Source organism: Aythya marila (assembly GCF_965140915.1).
Source record: "Aythya marila genome assembly, chromosome: 15".
NCBI classification, from domain to species: Eukaryota; Metazoa; Chordata; class Aves; order Anseriformes; family Anatidae; genus Aythya; species Aythya marila.
Window position 1 is genome coordinate 10,735,856 of NC_139056.1, and position 15,252 is coordinate 10,751,107.

At 35.1% G+C, this 15,252-nt stretch overlaps 1 protein-coding gene across 6 annotated transcripts in view; it reads left to right on the forward strand.

Moving 5' to 3' along the window:
- TRRAP (transformation/transcription domain associated protein) overlaps window positions 1-15,252 on the forward strand; it is a 106,257-nt gene that overhangs the window by 56,467 nt on the left and 34,538 nt on the right. For all 6 annotated transcript variants that reach the window (XM_082772282.1, XM_082772281.1, XM_082772285.1 and 3 more), the window contains 14 exons: window positions 508-654; window positions 1,901-2,114; window positions 2,783-2,908; window positions 4,240-4,386; window positions 5,371-5,573; window positions 6,238-6,359; window positions 7,039-7,252; window positions 8,176-8,355; window positions 8,714-8,860; window positions 9,530-9,649; window positions 9,927-10,214; window positions 11,061-11,198; window positions 11,578-11,690; window positions 12,197-12,332. In XM_082772282.1, coding sequence (XP_082628408.1) covers window positions 508-654; window positions 1,901-2,114; window positions 2,783-2,908; window positions 4,240-4,386; window positions 5,371-5,573; window positions 6,238-6,359; window positions 7,039-7,252; window positions 8,176-8,355; window positions 8,714-8,860; window positions 9,530-9,649; window positions 9,927-10,214; window positions 11,061-11,198; window positions 11,578-11,690; window positions 12,197-12,332 — 2,295 coding nt within the window. The remainder of the gene's footprint in view (window positions 1-507; window positions 655-1,900; window positions 2,115-2,782; window positions 2,909-4,239; window positions 4,387-5,370; window positions 5,574-6,237; window positions 6,360-7,038; window positions 7,253-8,175; window positions 8,356-8,713; window positions 8,861-9,529; window positions 9,650-9,926; window positions 10,215-11,060; window positions 11,199-11,577; window positions 11,691-12,196; window positions 12,333-15,252) is intronic.

Consider the following 15,252-nt stretch of genomic DNA (forward strand, 5'->3'; position numbering starts at 1 on the left):
ATTAGCTTTTCTAGAAGGGGAAAAACTAGCTGGGTATACCTCAAAGATAAAAACAAACAAACAAACAAAAAAAAAACCTGTATGGCATGGTATTTTATGAAACACAATCCTTTGCACAGAAAAGACATGCTCTTAAAGTATAAAGGTTGATTTAGTAAAAAGCTTTGGATTCTTGTGGATACATGGATACCATCCAAATTGAACATGTTCAATATTGGTTAATCTTTTCTTAGTTGTAGTAATAATCCATCAGATTAAGCTTTTTTTTATATATATACTTTTGATGGGTGATTTCAGGTAATAAGGAACCAGTTTGCACATGAGTTCTGATGTTTGCTCTTAGTTGTGAGCTTTATTTGCGGTAAAATACTCTGTGACACCACTGATAAAACTACTTGAGCTCATCCATTTCAGAAGTAAGAAGTTACATGCTTGCTTGGAACGCATAATAAATTAATGAGTTGGTTGCAAAAAGTTGTCATTGTGTTAACTCTGATTAATTGCTAGGTAAATGACAACTCAAACACTGCTGGATCTCCTGGGGAATTGCTGTCTCGTCGCTGTGTCAACCTTCTGAAAACGGCTTTACGACCAGACATGTGGCCAAAATCAGAACTGAAACTGCAATGGTTTGATAAGCTTCTAATGACAGTGGTAGGTAACATTCTAGTTTTGTAGGGCTTTAGGATTGACTAGCACGTATGTTGATTGAATACTTTTGAAACCAGATGTTTAAGGTACACACTGAAATATTTTTTGATGATTATGTATTCTGAGTGCTCATTTGTTATGATTTCAACTTTAAATTGTAATTTTATTTTTGTAGTGTAGCATCATTATGAAATGGAAATAAATCTTTATCTCTTTAATTACTAATTTCATTCATCATTGTTTCTTGGAAGATTTGGAGCTAAATTGCCATATATCTTTCTACTGGTAATTTGTGACTTTGTATTATGGAATAGGATAAAGTCAGTGATTGAGAATAGACATCTGAATATGAACATTTGGTGTTTGGGGGTTGAATGTCTGTAGTCATTTTATTATTTAATATGTTAAATAAATTCTAGTGTATTGGGTTGCTGTTGATAAAGTTAATTAAAAAAGCAGGTACTGAAAACCTGTTTGTGTTTGTCAAGAGGGCGTTTGTTTAATAACTCAATTCTCTGAAGGTGCCATCTGTCCAGGGCCTATCTATCTATGGTTGTGTGACTGAGCAATTTTTTTTTTTGTGGCTTCTGAACCTTCAAGAACCTGAATTTGTGTAACAGAAGCTGGAATTCTTACTGTGGTCTTTGCTGAAGCCCAAGCAATACAGAAGAGCAGGAGGCTGCTTCCCTTCCAAAGAGGAATGAGGAAGCAGAGTGGAGATGGTCAGAGTGTGAGGTACAGATGAGTTAACAAAAAGATCAAGGCCAAAAGAAGGAAGGGCCTTGACTTGGAATGGGAAGACTGGGCAGAAGTCAAGGCTAGGGAGGGATGAATATACGATAGAGATGAGGTTGTAGCCATGAGTGTGTCAGAGAAATCTGTTTGTGTTTTTTTTCTTTTTTGTGTACACACACTCTTAGACTGCGTTTCATGGGTTTCATGAAATTTGGCATCAGAATTGTAAAGGAATTATTTGACAAGGAGGTAAAACATAATCCCTTGTTGAAAATGTTTCCAACCAGCAAGGTTTCAAGCAGCTTTCAAAGCTGAGGACCACAAAAAGCATTATAAGGCACATAGTTGTAAATGCCTAAGTAACAGTTTATGGTTAAAGATTTTACAATGCCTTGTATTTTAGAGTTCCATATTGGATGACTTATCCGAAAAGACTGACAGGAAGCATTGCTAATCTGTTTAATACTTCTATGTTTTCCCCCGCTCATTGCGTCTTTGTATGTGTTCTCTTTAGGAACAACCTAATCAAGCCAACTTTGCCAACATTTGCACTGGCTTAGAGGTCTTAAGTTTCTTGTTAACTGTACTGCAGCCCCCTGCTGTCCTGAGTAGCTTCAAACCCATGCAACGAGGTGTAGCAGCGTGTATGACTTGTGGAAACACCAAGGTTTTGAGAGCAGTCCACAGTTTGCTTTCTCGATTAATGGGTATTTTCCCTACAGAACCGAGTATGTAGTATTTTCTTCCTCCTTTTATCCTTTATTGTGACATAACTCAAATGATTAAGGGTGGGGCAAAGACACTCTGCAGTGTGCTAATATTGTTTTTCGATTTCTGCTATTAATGGTCCAATTTAGTTTGCACTTTCAACCTCTTTAAAAAAAAAAGCTGAAAAAAGTAATTGTGGAATACATCATTATCTATTGACAAAAAAAAACCGTAATAACCTGTGGTTGTCATAATTTTGGTTCAAGAAATGCATGCTATAAATCTAATGCATTTTTGCAATCACAGTTCTTCAGCTTCAGAAGTAAAATTTTTGGTAGTTAAGCTTTGCTGTTTTGCTAAAACAATGAAGGGAGATATGCTTTATATGCTTTAATATGCTTTATCCTAAAACAAACTCATTTTTATAGACTCTTTTTAGAAAAGCCTCAGTGATCTAAGACTTCTCATCCAAATGAATTACTTAGAATTAGTGGCACACTGTGGAAGAGGTATTGGTTGTATAATGAAGAGGTTATACAAGCGAGGGAGCTGTTTGTGCTGTCTTGGTTTATTAGCAAGATAAGGTTCTGGTGATGGTTATAGGTGACTGTACATTCACAGTGTAACTGTTCTTGCCTGTTTTGTGGCTAAGTTTATCAAAAATAGACAAACTCTGTAAACTTTGCAGGTACCTCAAGTGTAGCTTCGAAGTATGAAGAGCTGGAGTGCCTTTATGCTGCGGTTGGCAAGGTTATTTATGAAGGACTTACTAATTATGAGAAAGCCACTAATGCTAATCCTTCTCAGCTCTTCGGTAAGTTACCCGTATCTCTAGCAGAAGTATGTAGGTTGATCTGTTAATTAGTATGATTTTCTGTCATTGGCTTTTACTTTCCATAAGGAAATGGAAATCTGATGATCAGGAAGAAGCTGTGGGAAGCAGTTAGGGCTAGCAGAAAAGATGAGCTTGGGATGTCTGTCAGCTATGGAGAAAAGGGCTGGGGTATTCATAGCATTTCGAAGAATATGTGTAAACATGCTTACGTGTTACTACCTTTTACTTTTTTTTACTTTTCTTAAAGTGTTATTTATCAGCTGATTTGAATAGCGTAGAAAGATATATTTTTTTGTAGATCTTGAATTTTCACTAAATAAGGAATTCCAAAAATACTATTTTTTCTGAGTAAGCAGTCTGAATTTTTATTCTCTACCATCCTGAAGGCCAAAATGGTTGTCTTTTCTTGTTACTCATACTTACGTAACTCGTAGAAAGCTCAGCCACACATGACAATGACAGAGATGTATTGGAATAATTTGGTCTGGCATAGAACTGTTTGTGTTGGCAATACAGACCTGAAATTGCACAATTCTGGAAAACTTTCTGGACTGAATTGGCAAATGTCCTTCACTGTGATATGTGTAGGTAGTTGTAATTTCACTTTGGGAATTGCCTATTTGTGAGGTGTTAAGATGTGCTTTAGAACAAACTAACCCAGAAAGATGCTTTTTGCAATTTATCCAGTGCTCATTTAAAAGAAACACTACAATCTAACCTTCGAATGTTGCAGATCTTTTTAATTCTGTTTAAGGAGCTTATCTTTGTATGTCAAATTTCTTATGCATATCTGAGCAAGTAAAGAAATTAAACTTCTCAAAGCAGCAATTTGAAAACAACATTTACACAAAGCACACTTTTGTAAATGTTGTATGTTTTTGTTGAATTTATTGTGGTAAGGAAAGGAGGAGCTGTAGATTTTACCTTTTTTTTTTTTTTTTTCCCTTTCAAAGAATTAAGAGTTTTAAAGGGTAGATACTGCTTAAACTGATTGGTTTGCCAGAACGTGAATAAGCTTGTATTATGATAGGAATTGTTAAAAGCTATGTAATTTGTAGGGGTTGTGGTTCTGTAGGCATCATACATTCCTAAAGTGTGCCGAAAGAGCTGTTCTTACAGTAAAAGCTTTTTCAACCTAGCTGTTTTAACTTGGGTAGTCCCCATGCTGTTTTCATGACAGTATGAAATAGAGCTAGAACATTTCCCATGTTCTTCTATGTGAAAAAGCACATCCACATTGAAAACCTTGATATTATTCATATTATGCTCAATGAAAGCTTTACTTCTGTAACTGTTGTTTTTATCAATAGGTACTTTAATGATTCTGAAATCTGCATGCAGTAACAACCCCAGCTATATTGACAGGTTGATTTCAGTTTTTATGCGATCTCTGCAGAAGATGGTCAGGGAACACTTAAACCCACAGGCTACAGCAGGAACAGCAGAAGCAAATACAGGTATTTCATTATATAGTCTAATGATGTTAATGATTAAAAGATGTGTAAAGTATTAAAATCTCTTAATCCTAAAGGGATTGAAATGATTTCGCAGAGTCTTGTGTATATTGAAAATAACTTCGGTATTAGAAATATTGCTGAAGTACTGAAGGATAAAAATGTACTTTAAGTTCATATTACCAATGTAATACATTAATTTTAGTGAATGGTTAGTGAATATTTATGGAGCTACAGAATGTATGTATATATATAGAAATACTGAAAATTTTCAACAGTTTATAGTATTCGGGGAGAGGAGCTGACAAGCAGTGGAGCTACTGTTTGTGAAATTAACTTGTTGGAACTGATGCCTTTGTTTTTACCTTAAAAGAGCTTCTTTTCCAGCCTGTACAGTTCTGTCTATCATCAAATGAATTAGGTCATGAGTCATTGAAAAATTCAGATGTTCTTACATACCTACTAAAGAACATGTAATTTATGAATGAATAAGCTACTGAAGAAAGTGGTTTGAAAGAAATGATGCTGTTATGTTTCCAGAGCATATTTGTTAGGTACACTAGAACGTTTCAAATTTTACTAACAATGGGAAACAATTAGAAAATTATTAAGCTTGACAGATAGGCGAGTCGGGAAAGTAACAGAACTGATTAGGTATGTTGCATCATGTATTTCTTTCGCAAGCTTAGTTACAATTTTTCAGTATTGGAATTCTGTAATACCTTTTTACCAAAACTACTTTAATGAGATAAAACCTCACAGGCTTGTCTTTAATATTCTGACTGTTTGTTTGTTTATTTTGGAGTGACTCTGTTTAGGGATGGAAAGTAGTCATTCTGAAAACGTTATTTCAATATACAGGACTTTATTTCTGGGTAACAGATTTTGTTGTTGCTACTTTAAACTTCGAGTGGCTTATCTTGAAAACTACTTTGCTATGCATTTTGTACATACATACACAATTTTCATCTGTTTTTGTATCCACAGCAGGTACCAGTGAACTGGTAATGCTAAGCCTGGATCTTGTGAAAACACGCCTGGCTGTGATGAGCATGGAAATGAGAAAAAATTTTATACAAGCTATTCTGACATCTCTCATTGAAAAGTCTACTGATGCGAAAATTCTTCGTGCAGTGGTAAAAATAGTGGAAGAGTGGGTGAAAAACAATTCCCCAATGGCAGCTAATCAGGTAAATTGGGAAGATAAAACCATGACTATGCTCAAATACTGGATCAATACAAGCTACTGCTATAATTCATCAGGTATTTACAGTGAGGATTGTAAGGATCTGTTATAAAAGTTTATGTGTCCTTTATAAGGTTTTGAATATTTTGCATCCCATGTGACAGTAATGAGTTAAAGATGCTTAGCATTTTATAGACATACCCATTTTTGATCTCAGAAGCTATTTTGCCTAGAACTTCTTTTAAAGTAAAGGTTTAAAGTAAGTCTTCTGTTAACTTGGATAGACAGTTTCTTCGGGAGGAAGAAACTGCTGGCTTAAATCATGTTATTCTTGTAATGTTTTGTGACCTCCTCGGTTTACCATATTTTGTATCAAAGTTAGAGTTGAACGCATGACAATCTAGTGCTTTATATATTAAACTTACACTTTTAAAAATATATATTCGATTTTTGTAACCATTTAAACACTTAAACCTGTGTAGTTTATATTAGGACAAATGCTTGTGTCTTTTCTTTTTAAGAACTGTGACCTTCTACCAAGCTATTTTTCAATACTTTAGGAGTCAAAGAGTGATAAAAATGGTAGCTGAGACGTACTTTGAATATGCTACTTCTCTGCATGTTTTAAGATGAATTGACAAAATTAATCACGTCTTCTTTTAACACAGACACCTACTCTCCGGGAGAAGTCCATTTTACTAGTGAAAATGATGACTTACATTGAAAAGCGTTTTCCAGAAGACCTTGAATTAAATGCCCAGTTCTTAGACCTTGTTAACTATGTCTATAGGTAATTATAGCAATTAATCATTTATTGCAGCTTATTGGTTCATAATTTGTACCATATATGACCTTTATAACATGCCATCAATCTCTTTAGGTTTGAGTTAAGGGACTTTTTTCTAAGATGCAGAATTTATTCATTTCACTTAAACCACAATACATATTTACTAAAGGCAATTTTATAATGGAAAGTGCTTAAAAAGATTTTCATTTTGGATCTGCCCAAATATCGTCTTTCCCAAGGTACTAGGGCATCCTCATACATGATTGTATATTAAATGCTGTGGTGAAAGATATAATCTTTCTCTCCTTTTACCTCCATAGAGTACAAAGATTATTTTTCTTGGAAATCTACTTTAAAATAACATGGTGGTCAGAAGTTTTTATCGATGAATGTTATGGGGTATTTCAAACAAAAATTTGATACTGTTTCACAATTAAGACAATCAGGATTTTGTCCTGAAAGAGTCTTTTATGATAGCTCTGGGCAGTGTTTTTTGTTTTTTTTTTAATATCAAGCAGTAGTATTTTCTTTGCTGTTTCACTCAAAATGGCATACCTGGAAGCATTCCACACCATGTAGGCTTCCACAGGACATCAGCTCCTTTGATTTTAGTATTTTATCTGCAAAAAATAGAAGGCTTCTTTTTCTAATACCTGTGTAATTTTATCTTTATTCATTTTAGGGATGAGAATCTTTCTGGTAGTGAACTTACTGCTAAACTTGAGCCAGCTTTTCTTTCGGGTTTGCGTTGTGCCCAGCCCCTGATACGAGCTAAATTTTTTGAGGTCTTTGACAACTCTATGAAACGTCGTGTTTATGAGCGTCTGCTGTATGTGACGTGTTCTCAGAACTGGGAAGCAATGGGAAATCACTTTTGGATAAAACAATGCATCGAGGTAGGAAAATTATTTTTTATCAGAAATACCATTATAATTCTAGAAATATATTCTGCATTTTTCTTGTCTGGGTTTAAAGGGGTTATGTTATGTATGCTTTGAAATATGTATTATCTATGTCAAAGATAAAAATATCAAGTGTGTTACCTCAGATATGTCAGAGACATGAAAAAGCTGGTTCTTGGAAAGCAGCCTTAATCTTTAAAATCCATGTTCTTTGGGAAAAGCTTAATGGTCATGTTGATACTTCTTAAGAAAACCCATCTTGTACAAGTGATGGTGATTAGGAAAAATAGAGGAGTTGTTATTGTAGATGATTTCAAGAAAACTTTCAAGGATATGCACAGTGTATGCACTAAAGGTATGACAAGTCTTAGGTGGGATTGCCTTGAAATTCAATTGGATTTTTGGTTGGCTTATATAAAACAAAATGGGACCAAACTTTGTTGGTTGGTTGTTTTTTGTTTTTAAAATCCGCATATGAAAACAAGAATTCAGAGTGACTGTGGGGATAACTTTGGCATCTTAAGTATTAGGGCTCCTTCCAGAGAGATAAGAAACAGCATGGATTTTCTGTTTACATTACCTGATTGAGGGCACTAAATAGGTATATAAAGTATACAGAGTTTAAGCACAGAAGAGTCCTATTCCTTCCGCGTTTTCAGGAGTGACTTGAAAGGCAGTCTCGAAAGTATAGTCACAGACTTCAAACTACTGACAACGTGATCAAATTAAGATGAAAATGTATTATATTTACTGAATAAAGATGACAAATACACCTTAGACACATTATTGCCACTCTTATAAAAATATGAAACCATAGGGATGGTTTCTCAGAAATACTTCAGTAAAATGTCTATTTAAAAGTTCTCTCTCTTTTTTTTTTTCTTTTTTTTTTTTTTTTTTTTTTTTTAATGCCTTAGCTCTTATTGGCAGTGTGTGAGAAAAACACTACGATTGGGACCAGTTGTCAGGGTGCTATGCTGCCCTCCATCACCAACGTTATCAACCTTGCTGACAGCCATGACAGGGCGGCATTTGCTATGGTAACCCATGTCAAACAAGAGCCTCGGGAAAGGGAAAACAGTGAATCCAAAGAAGAGGTAACTTGCAGAAAGCACAGTAGAAAAATAATGTTTTTGATGAAAGCATCTCTTCTTGGTTTCTCATTAAATAAATTTGGAGAAAGTGCCTTGAAGATGACGTGCAGAGCTCGTTCTGTATACCTTGTGTGTAATGTGTTGTATTTTAACTGTGCATGGCTTTCTCAGAACTTGCATTCATTCATTTAGCCCTTTCTTTAGTACAGTGCATTAGCAATTCTACTTCTGAACATGAAGAACTAATAGAAATAGTGATACCTAAAATAGTTTGATCAGAAGGATATTTTGTATTTGTACAGGGGGAAAAAAAAAGTACTTAGAAAATATCTTCATGCTTTGTATCGTTATTTCTGTATAGGATGTTGAAATTGACATTGAATTGGCTCCGGGAGATCAAACCAGCACACCTAAAACTAAAGAACTTTCTGAGAAGGACATTGGCAATCAGCTGCACATGTTGACCAACCGGCACGACAAATTTCTTGACTCTCTTCGAGAAGTGAAGGTTGGTACTTGGTTGTTCATTTCCTGATAAATGATTTTAATACTGAAATGTTCAAGCTGACCTGACATAAATTATCTTCTATTTTTTTAGCTTATGTTTTTTGTACAGACAACCCTTAGAATCTGATGTAATTTCTTATTTGTGTAGTGTAAATAATTCTTAAGTGTTTACTTAATTGCTGCTTGTTACTGTATCGATCTTACAGGTGGGAGAGGAAGAAATTTAACTGTGTAAGTTCATTTTTAACTGTTAAGAAAATTGTGATGGCAGAGACAGAGCACAAAAAAAAGTATATCACATCTTGTATTAAAATAATTAATGAGAAAGTAATTTTAACTGAAAGCTATTTTGAAATAATTTTCAGAGTAACATGTCTAGCCAATTAACTGGATCATTTCTATTACCAAAGTCATCAACTTTCTTCCTTTTTTTTTTTTTTTTTTTTTTTTTTTTTTTTTTTGAAACGGTTACAATAATGAATAAGTCTCGATCAACATGAAAATAGCATTAAATTGATTTTATGGTAGTTTTCAGTGCTAAAGAAAACATTTTTGATATGTTGGTTGGAAAAGGGATTTACAGTACTGCTTAAACAGCTATATAACTGAACTGTTTTTTAGTAGTATTGAATTTTTCCCATGTTATGTAGATCTTTCTCTTTCTTTCTAGACTGGAGCATTGCTGAGTGCCTTTGTTCAGTTATGTCATATTTCTACACCATTAGCAGAGAAGACTTGGATCCAGCTTTTTTCACGACTTTGGAAGATCTTGTCGGACAGACAGCAACATGTGAGAATCTCTTTTAATGAATTCCTCTGTAAATGACTGGTGTTCCAGGAAAATGTATTTGTGCTAAATGACTTGTTCACTTGCTTTGAGAAGTTTACCATTTTTTGTGACTAGTTAATGCTGTACATCTCCATCAGTACATATTTTGAAAGAAATAGGGCCTTTCAGTTTACTAAGAAACTACACTTATCAAACATTTGTTCCCAGCTTTTGAATCCAAATTCTGTAACAGTTAGCTCTTCATTCAGATTTGTCTATCTTCATGTTTTTGTTCCAGGCTCTGGCAGGTGAAATAAGCCCTTTCTTGTGCAGTGGTAGCCATCAAGTACAGCGAGACTGCCAGCCAAGCGCACTGAATTGCTTTGTGGAAGCAATGTCACAGTGTGTTCCTCCCATTCCCATCAGACCTTGTGTCCTGAAATACTTAGGGAAAACTCACAATCTCTGGTTTCGTTCTACGCTGATGCTGGAACATCAAGCCTTTGAAAAAGGACTGAGCCTACAAATTAAGCCTAAACAGACAACAGAATTCTATGAGCAGGAAAGCATAACTCCTCCTCAACAGGTGAGATGTTATATTAATTGAAAAAGGTTATAAAATGTGGAGAGAAGAACATGGTGACAGTGTAGTACAATAGCTTTAGAAGCTTGTTGGAGGAGTGTCCGTTTTTAATTCAATGATGAAATTCCTGTACTTTTATGTTCGTGCATAGTCACTTGCAATGTTGACTACTTTGCATCTTACCTACTTCTCCTGCCTTTCTTTCACGTGGCATGGATATTTTTATGTTTTTCTCTCTTGATCCCTCTTTGCTATCTGGTTTTCAAAGTAATTATCTTCAGCGCTGTAGAAATAGATCAAACCATTTCTGCCCTTTATTTTAAATCTGATGTAGAAGTGTCTACCGCCTCTGTCTCCTTCAAAGAAGAGTATGCTTTCCTAACAGATCATGCTTGTTGTATGACCTTAAGGAGTTATTTGCTAAGCAAAATTGAGTTCTCTGTAAACAGATACTGTTGTGTTTAGTAGTCTGTCAGGTAGCATTTGTGAGTAGTTGAGGAAGATAAATATTATAGATTATTTTTATGTTAAAGGGTGAGTTGTTGGTTTGTTAAACAGTTTGTTCTATGAATTGATCTGATATTTTAAGCAAGCCAAACAAGAATCAATACACGTTTGTACGTTCATAGGTGTGCGTTTTTTTGTTGTTGTTGTTGTCATGTAGTGCTGTGTTGTTCTCAGTACTAGGTCATTATTAATAGCTTACCATCTAGAATTTTAAAAAGAGACACGAACAAATCTTTATTTTTGTGTCTTTCTCAACTTGCTTCAGTATAGAAAGTGTGTTTTTGCTAACTACTATGCTTTGTAGTGATGGATTGCAGAGAAACACTGCTCTTAATGTTCTAGGAAATACTGGATTCCCTTGCTGAGCTCTACTCTTTGTTACAAGAAGAGGATATGTGGGCTGGGCTATGGCAGAAACGCTGTAAATTCCCAGAGACAGCAACAGCTATTGCCTATGAACAACATGGCTTTTTTGAACAGGTATGCTCTTGATATGGGAAATCATCCCGACAGTAAAATGCTCAGATTAATATACTGGTCAGCAAGAAAATATTCTGAGTAGTAATTTAGAAGACTTTAGTCTTCTAAACTAGAAAATGTTAAAACAGCTTCTCTTCTGGCTAACATAGTTTAAGGACATGTAATACCTAGATAAGGTAAGACTTTGAGTATGTTCGTCAGCTTTTTATCACATTTGTAAAGCTACTAAGTAAGGTCTATTTCAGAAATGAGTTAACACACCTCATTGTTTGTTTTTTAATTAAAACTTTGAATATATATATTATTTTTTCTTAAAGTGACTGTTGAGTTAATGTGTATATAGCAGATGGAAAAGTAAACCAGTATGAATTTTATTCAGGCACAAGAAACTTATGAAAAAGCAATGGAAAAGGCTAAAAAAGAACATGAACGGAACAATGCTTCTCCTTCTATCTTCCCCGAGTATCAGCTCTGGGAAGATCATTGGATTCGGTAAGACTCTAAAGCTGATGTAGAAGAAGTATTGCTGCCCTGCAATCGAAGTAGAATAACCTGCCGGTTTAAAGCATTACTTCCCAGAAAAAGCTTAGTTCAGGACTTTTAAGATACAGTGAAAACTTAAGGGAATGAAAAAGTTACTTTTTTACTCCCTTAACAGACCCTCAGAAGATATGTCTGAAGACTTGTATAATTGTAATTTGTTATTGGTGGAAACAGACTGGAGCAAAAATTTTTATTTTTTTTTCCCATTTAAAATGTTTTTTCTGGGAGACAGAAAATGCAGCTTCTTCCTGTTCACAGATTTCTGTATTATAGCCGGTAATAAATTAATATAAAAACAGAAATCCTTCCAACTGGATAAAATATTTTCAGTGCTTTCAAACAAAAAAACGAACAAACAAATATACCTATAATATTCTAATACAAAGCATTAGTAGTCACTTCTATTGAATTTTTGTTGATGGTAAATAAATTTACAATGGTTTCAATTTTTGTAGTTGCTCTAAAGAATTGAATCAGTGGGAACCTTTGACGGAATACGGCCAGTCAAAAGGTCACATCAATCCTTACCTAGTACTGGAATGTGCATGGCGGGTTTCAAACTGGACAGCCATGAAGGAGGCTCTGGTGCAGGTGAGTGAGGGCTTTTTATGCTAATGTTTAGTTTCTTTGTTCATTTTACTGATAACATTTCTAACAAGGCAGTATTACAGCTCATTTCACAGAAACAGTCAACTGATCGTCAGAAGTTTTCTCCGATACACCAGCACACAGCTGTGTGTTTTGGCAATTGAAGTATGTCATTTCATCAGACAAACTTGATTCTTTTTTTTCTCTCTTTACAAAGATGTACAATGTAAGAAATGTAGCTGGGGCAGGTGAAAGATTTGGTGCATGGTGCTGAGTTATTAAAAAACTACAAATGCATCCCATAGAAGTGTGTGCCAGCAGTGATATATGGAGAAACTTAGGATGGGACCCTTGCAAGTATTAGATAAAACTAAACTCAAAGGTTTATGGGGGATGAGAAGGACATTTTTACATCTTTTACCTTTATGGGAACAAGCGTTACTTTTATGAAAAGGATAAAATAAGGAAATACTTCAGTCATTGGCTCATTGTCCCTTGGCAATATAACTGTTTCTAGGTCTAAAAGGGAATAAAAAAAAAATAAAAATAATTGCCTCTGTTTTTGTTTGCTTAAGCACCTGAGAGGCAAAGCTAAAGTGTTCTTGACTTCCACTGTCCAAATATAACACAGCTAAACACAATTTACTCTGTTCATCTGCAATGCATTTGAGGGGAGATTATGATGTGTGAAAAATGTGGGAATCAGAGAATTGTCAACTAAATTTGGTTTACATGTTATACCTTAGTGTTCTCTAAGGCATATTTGTAAAACTATTTCAAAATCCTTGTTAAGAGATTTCAGAATATACACATGTGGCTCCTGCCTGTCTCTTGCCTTTTTCTTGAACATCTTTCAAATCATTTTTCAGAGATCCAGCTGTGGCCATTGTTTGCTGAATGTATGTGCAGCAGGTTGTGTGAACCTGTGTGTTAGGATCAGCACTGCATTCAGTTAAGCGCTACTTGGGTTATGAAAGCTGCTCTTTACAGTATTGTTTCCCTTTTTTACCTCTCTTTCCTGAACTATATTTTTCTGTCTTCTGGAGTCATAGAGTTCTGCGTCTGTAGACTTATGTCAAGGGCATTTTTGCAATGCCACAGAGTTGTGATGTTTTGTGGTTTAGTTTGGTTTTGTTTAGTTTGTTGGTTGTTTTTTTCTCCCCCTTCTCTATGCTGTTAACTTTGTATGTGAAGAACTTGACGGTGGCTTCCAGGCATCAGACAGAAAACTAGAACTGGTTTAAAGCTTAAAACCATCATAATTTCAAATGAAGCTTTACATTCATGCATTACTTTAAATGGAAGCAATGCAGCCTGTGTGCATCATTAATATGCAGACACTTAGGGCAAAATGTTGCTAGGTGTTTAAAAGAGCAAAAAAATCCCTGAAAAAGCAACACATGAAATCTGAGTTTGTGTCCATTGGTTGGAATGGCTGGTGTATGCTGCAGATCATGCTGCTAATTGTTATTTTAATGAAGACAAAATTGGGTAAATAGACTGCAGAAAGGAGACGAAGAAAGCAATTTCCTTTGGTAAAACTGTCAGAGAGGAGGAGGCATTGAATTAAATACTGCAGCATGCATCGGTGAGATTGGCAGTGCAGGAGACAGGTTTTGAACTGATGGGCAGTGAGAGAGATGGGGACTGGATTTGAAGACAGCCAGGGTTGCAGGAAGAGATGGGCTACTTCTGAGGGAAAAGTAATTTGAATCCACGTAAATAGGTTTATAAAATAAGTAGAATCATAATCATACGCACAAGGTCATGCTTAGCTTTTAGATAATTAACTCTCAAATGTGTTCCCCAAACTATTTTTGGTGTACAATATAAACCAGAACACATGCAAATCTTAAAAAAAATAAAAAATATATATAGACCACTTGTAAGAAAGAGCAGACTTCCATGAAGTGGCACTGTTTAATTCTACAGTCTTTAAAACAAAAGTAAAAAAGATGCAAAAAAAAAAAAAAAAAAAGAACTAGCAAGTGTGTTACTCTCCTTTCAAATCATGACAATTTGTGGTAGGTTTCGTGCTAGAAGTAATTATCGTAATGTTATGCAGATTTGGTGAAATAGGCGTTTATGACAGAGTACTACTTGTTTGATTTTTCCACATTCCATATTTTCCTTATTTCATAATATGTGGAATCAAAGCACAAGTTTGTATGTTTCTTATGTTTCAAAGCTTCCTCAAAGTTTTAATGCATTGATAACTATATTTTTATAATTTAATGTCAGGCTTACTGAATCCTAGGGTTATTTGTGTTGGAAGGGACTTTTGGAGGTCTGTTCAGAGAAGGCTCAAGTAGATCAGGCTGTCTACTCTAGTGGAGTTCCAGTATCTCCAAGGATTGAGATGCTACATTCTCCCCGGGCACAGTTTTCATCTGAAGTAGCAGGGATATGCCCTGCCTGTTATATAGCATTTAGAAACTAGCACCATAGTTAGCTTTAGTTAGGAACTAAGGAACTTGTGTGTAGCAGGTGAAGTAGTTGTCTTCCTCCTTTGGTAACGGATAAAAGACATAGTTTGTGCTTTCCTGCTGTTGACCTTCCTGATTCATTATGGAGTTCATTATTATGTTCCGCTTGTGATTCATTTTGCTAAACAACTTGCATTTGTAAAACATTTCACCTTTCCTTTGTCCTTTCCTGGGTTTCACTCATGAGACTGTGAGTTCTGCGCTGTGTGCCTGACGAATGAATGCTCCATAAAGTTCTGCCTGTTACAAGAGAGCTTGAAGGCAGGGGGCACACTGCATATAGAAAATATATCAAAAGATCAAAATCTTCAAGATCCTTTTCTTTCCAAGTGTAATATCTTTTTTCTTTTTTTCCTTCCTGTTAATAAAGTTAAAATGGCTAGGTAAACATGCATAAATAGCCCCTATTTTCTGAGACAATGCGACAGAAAATACAT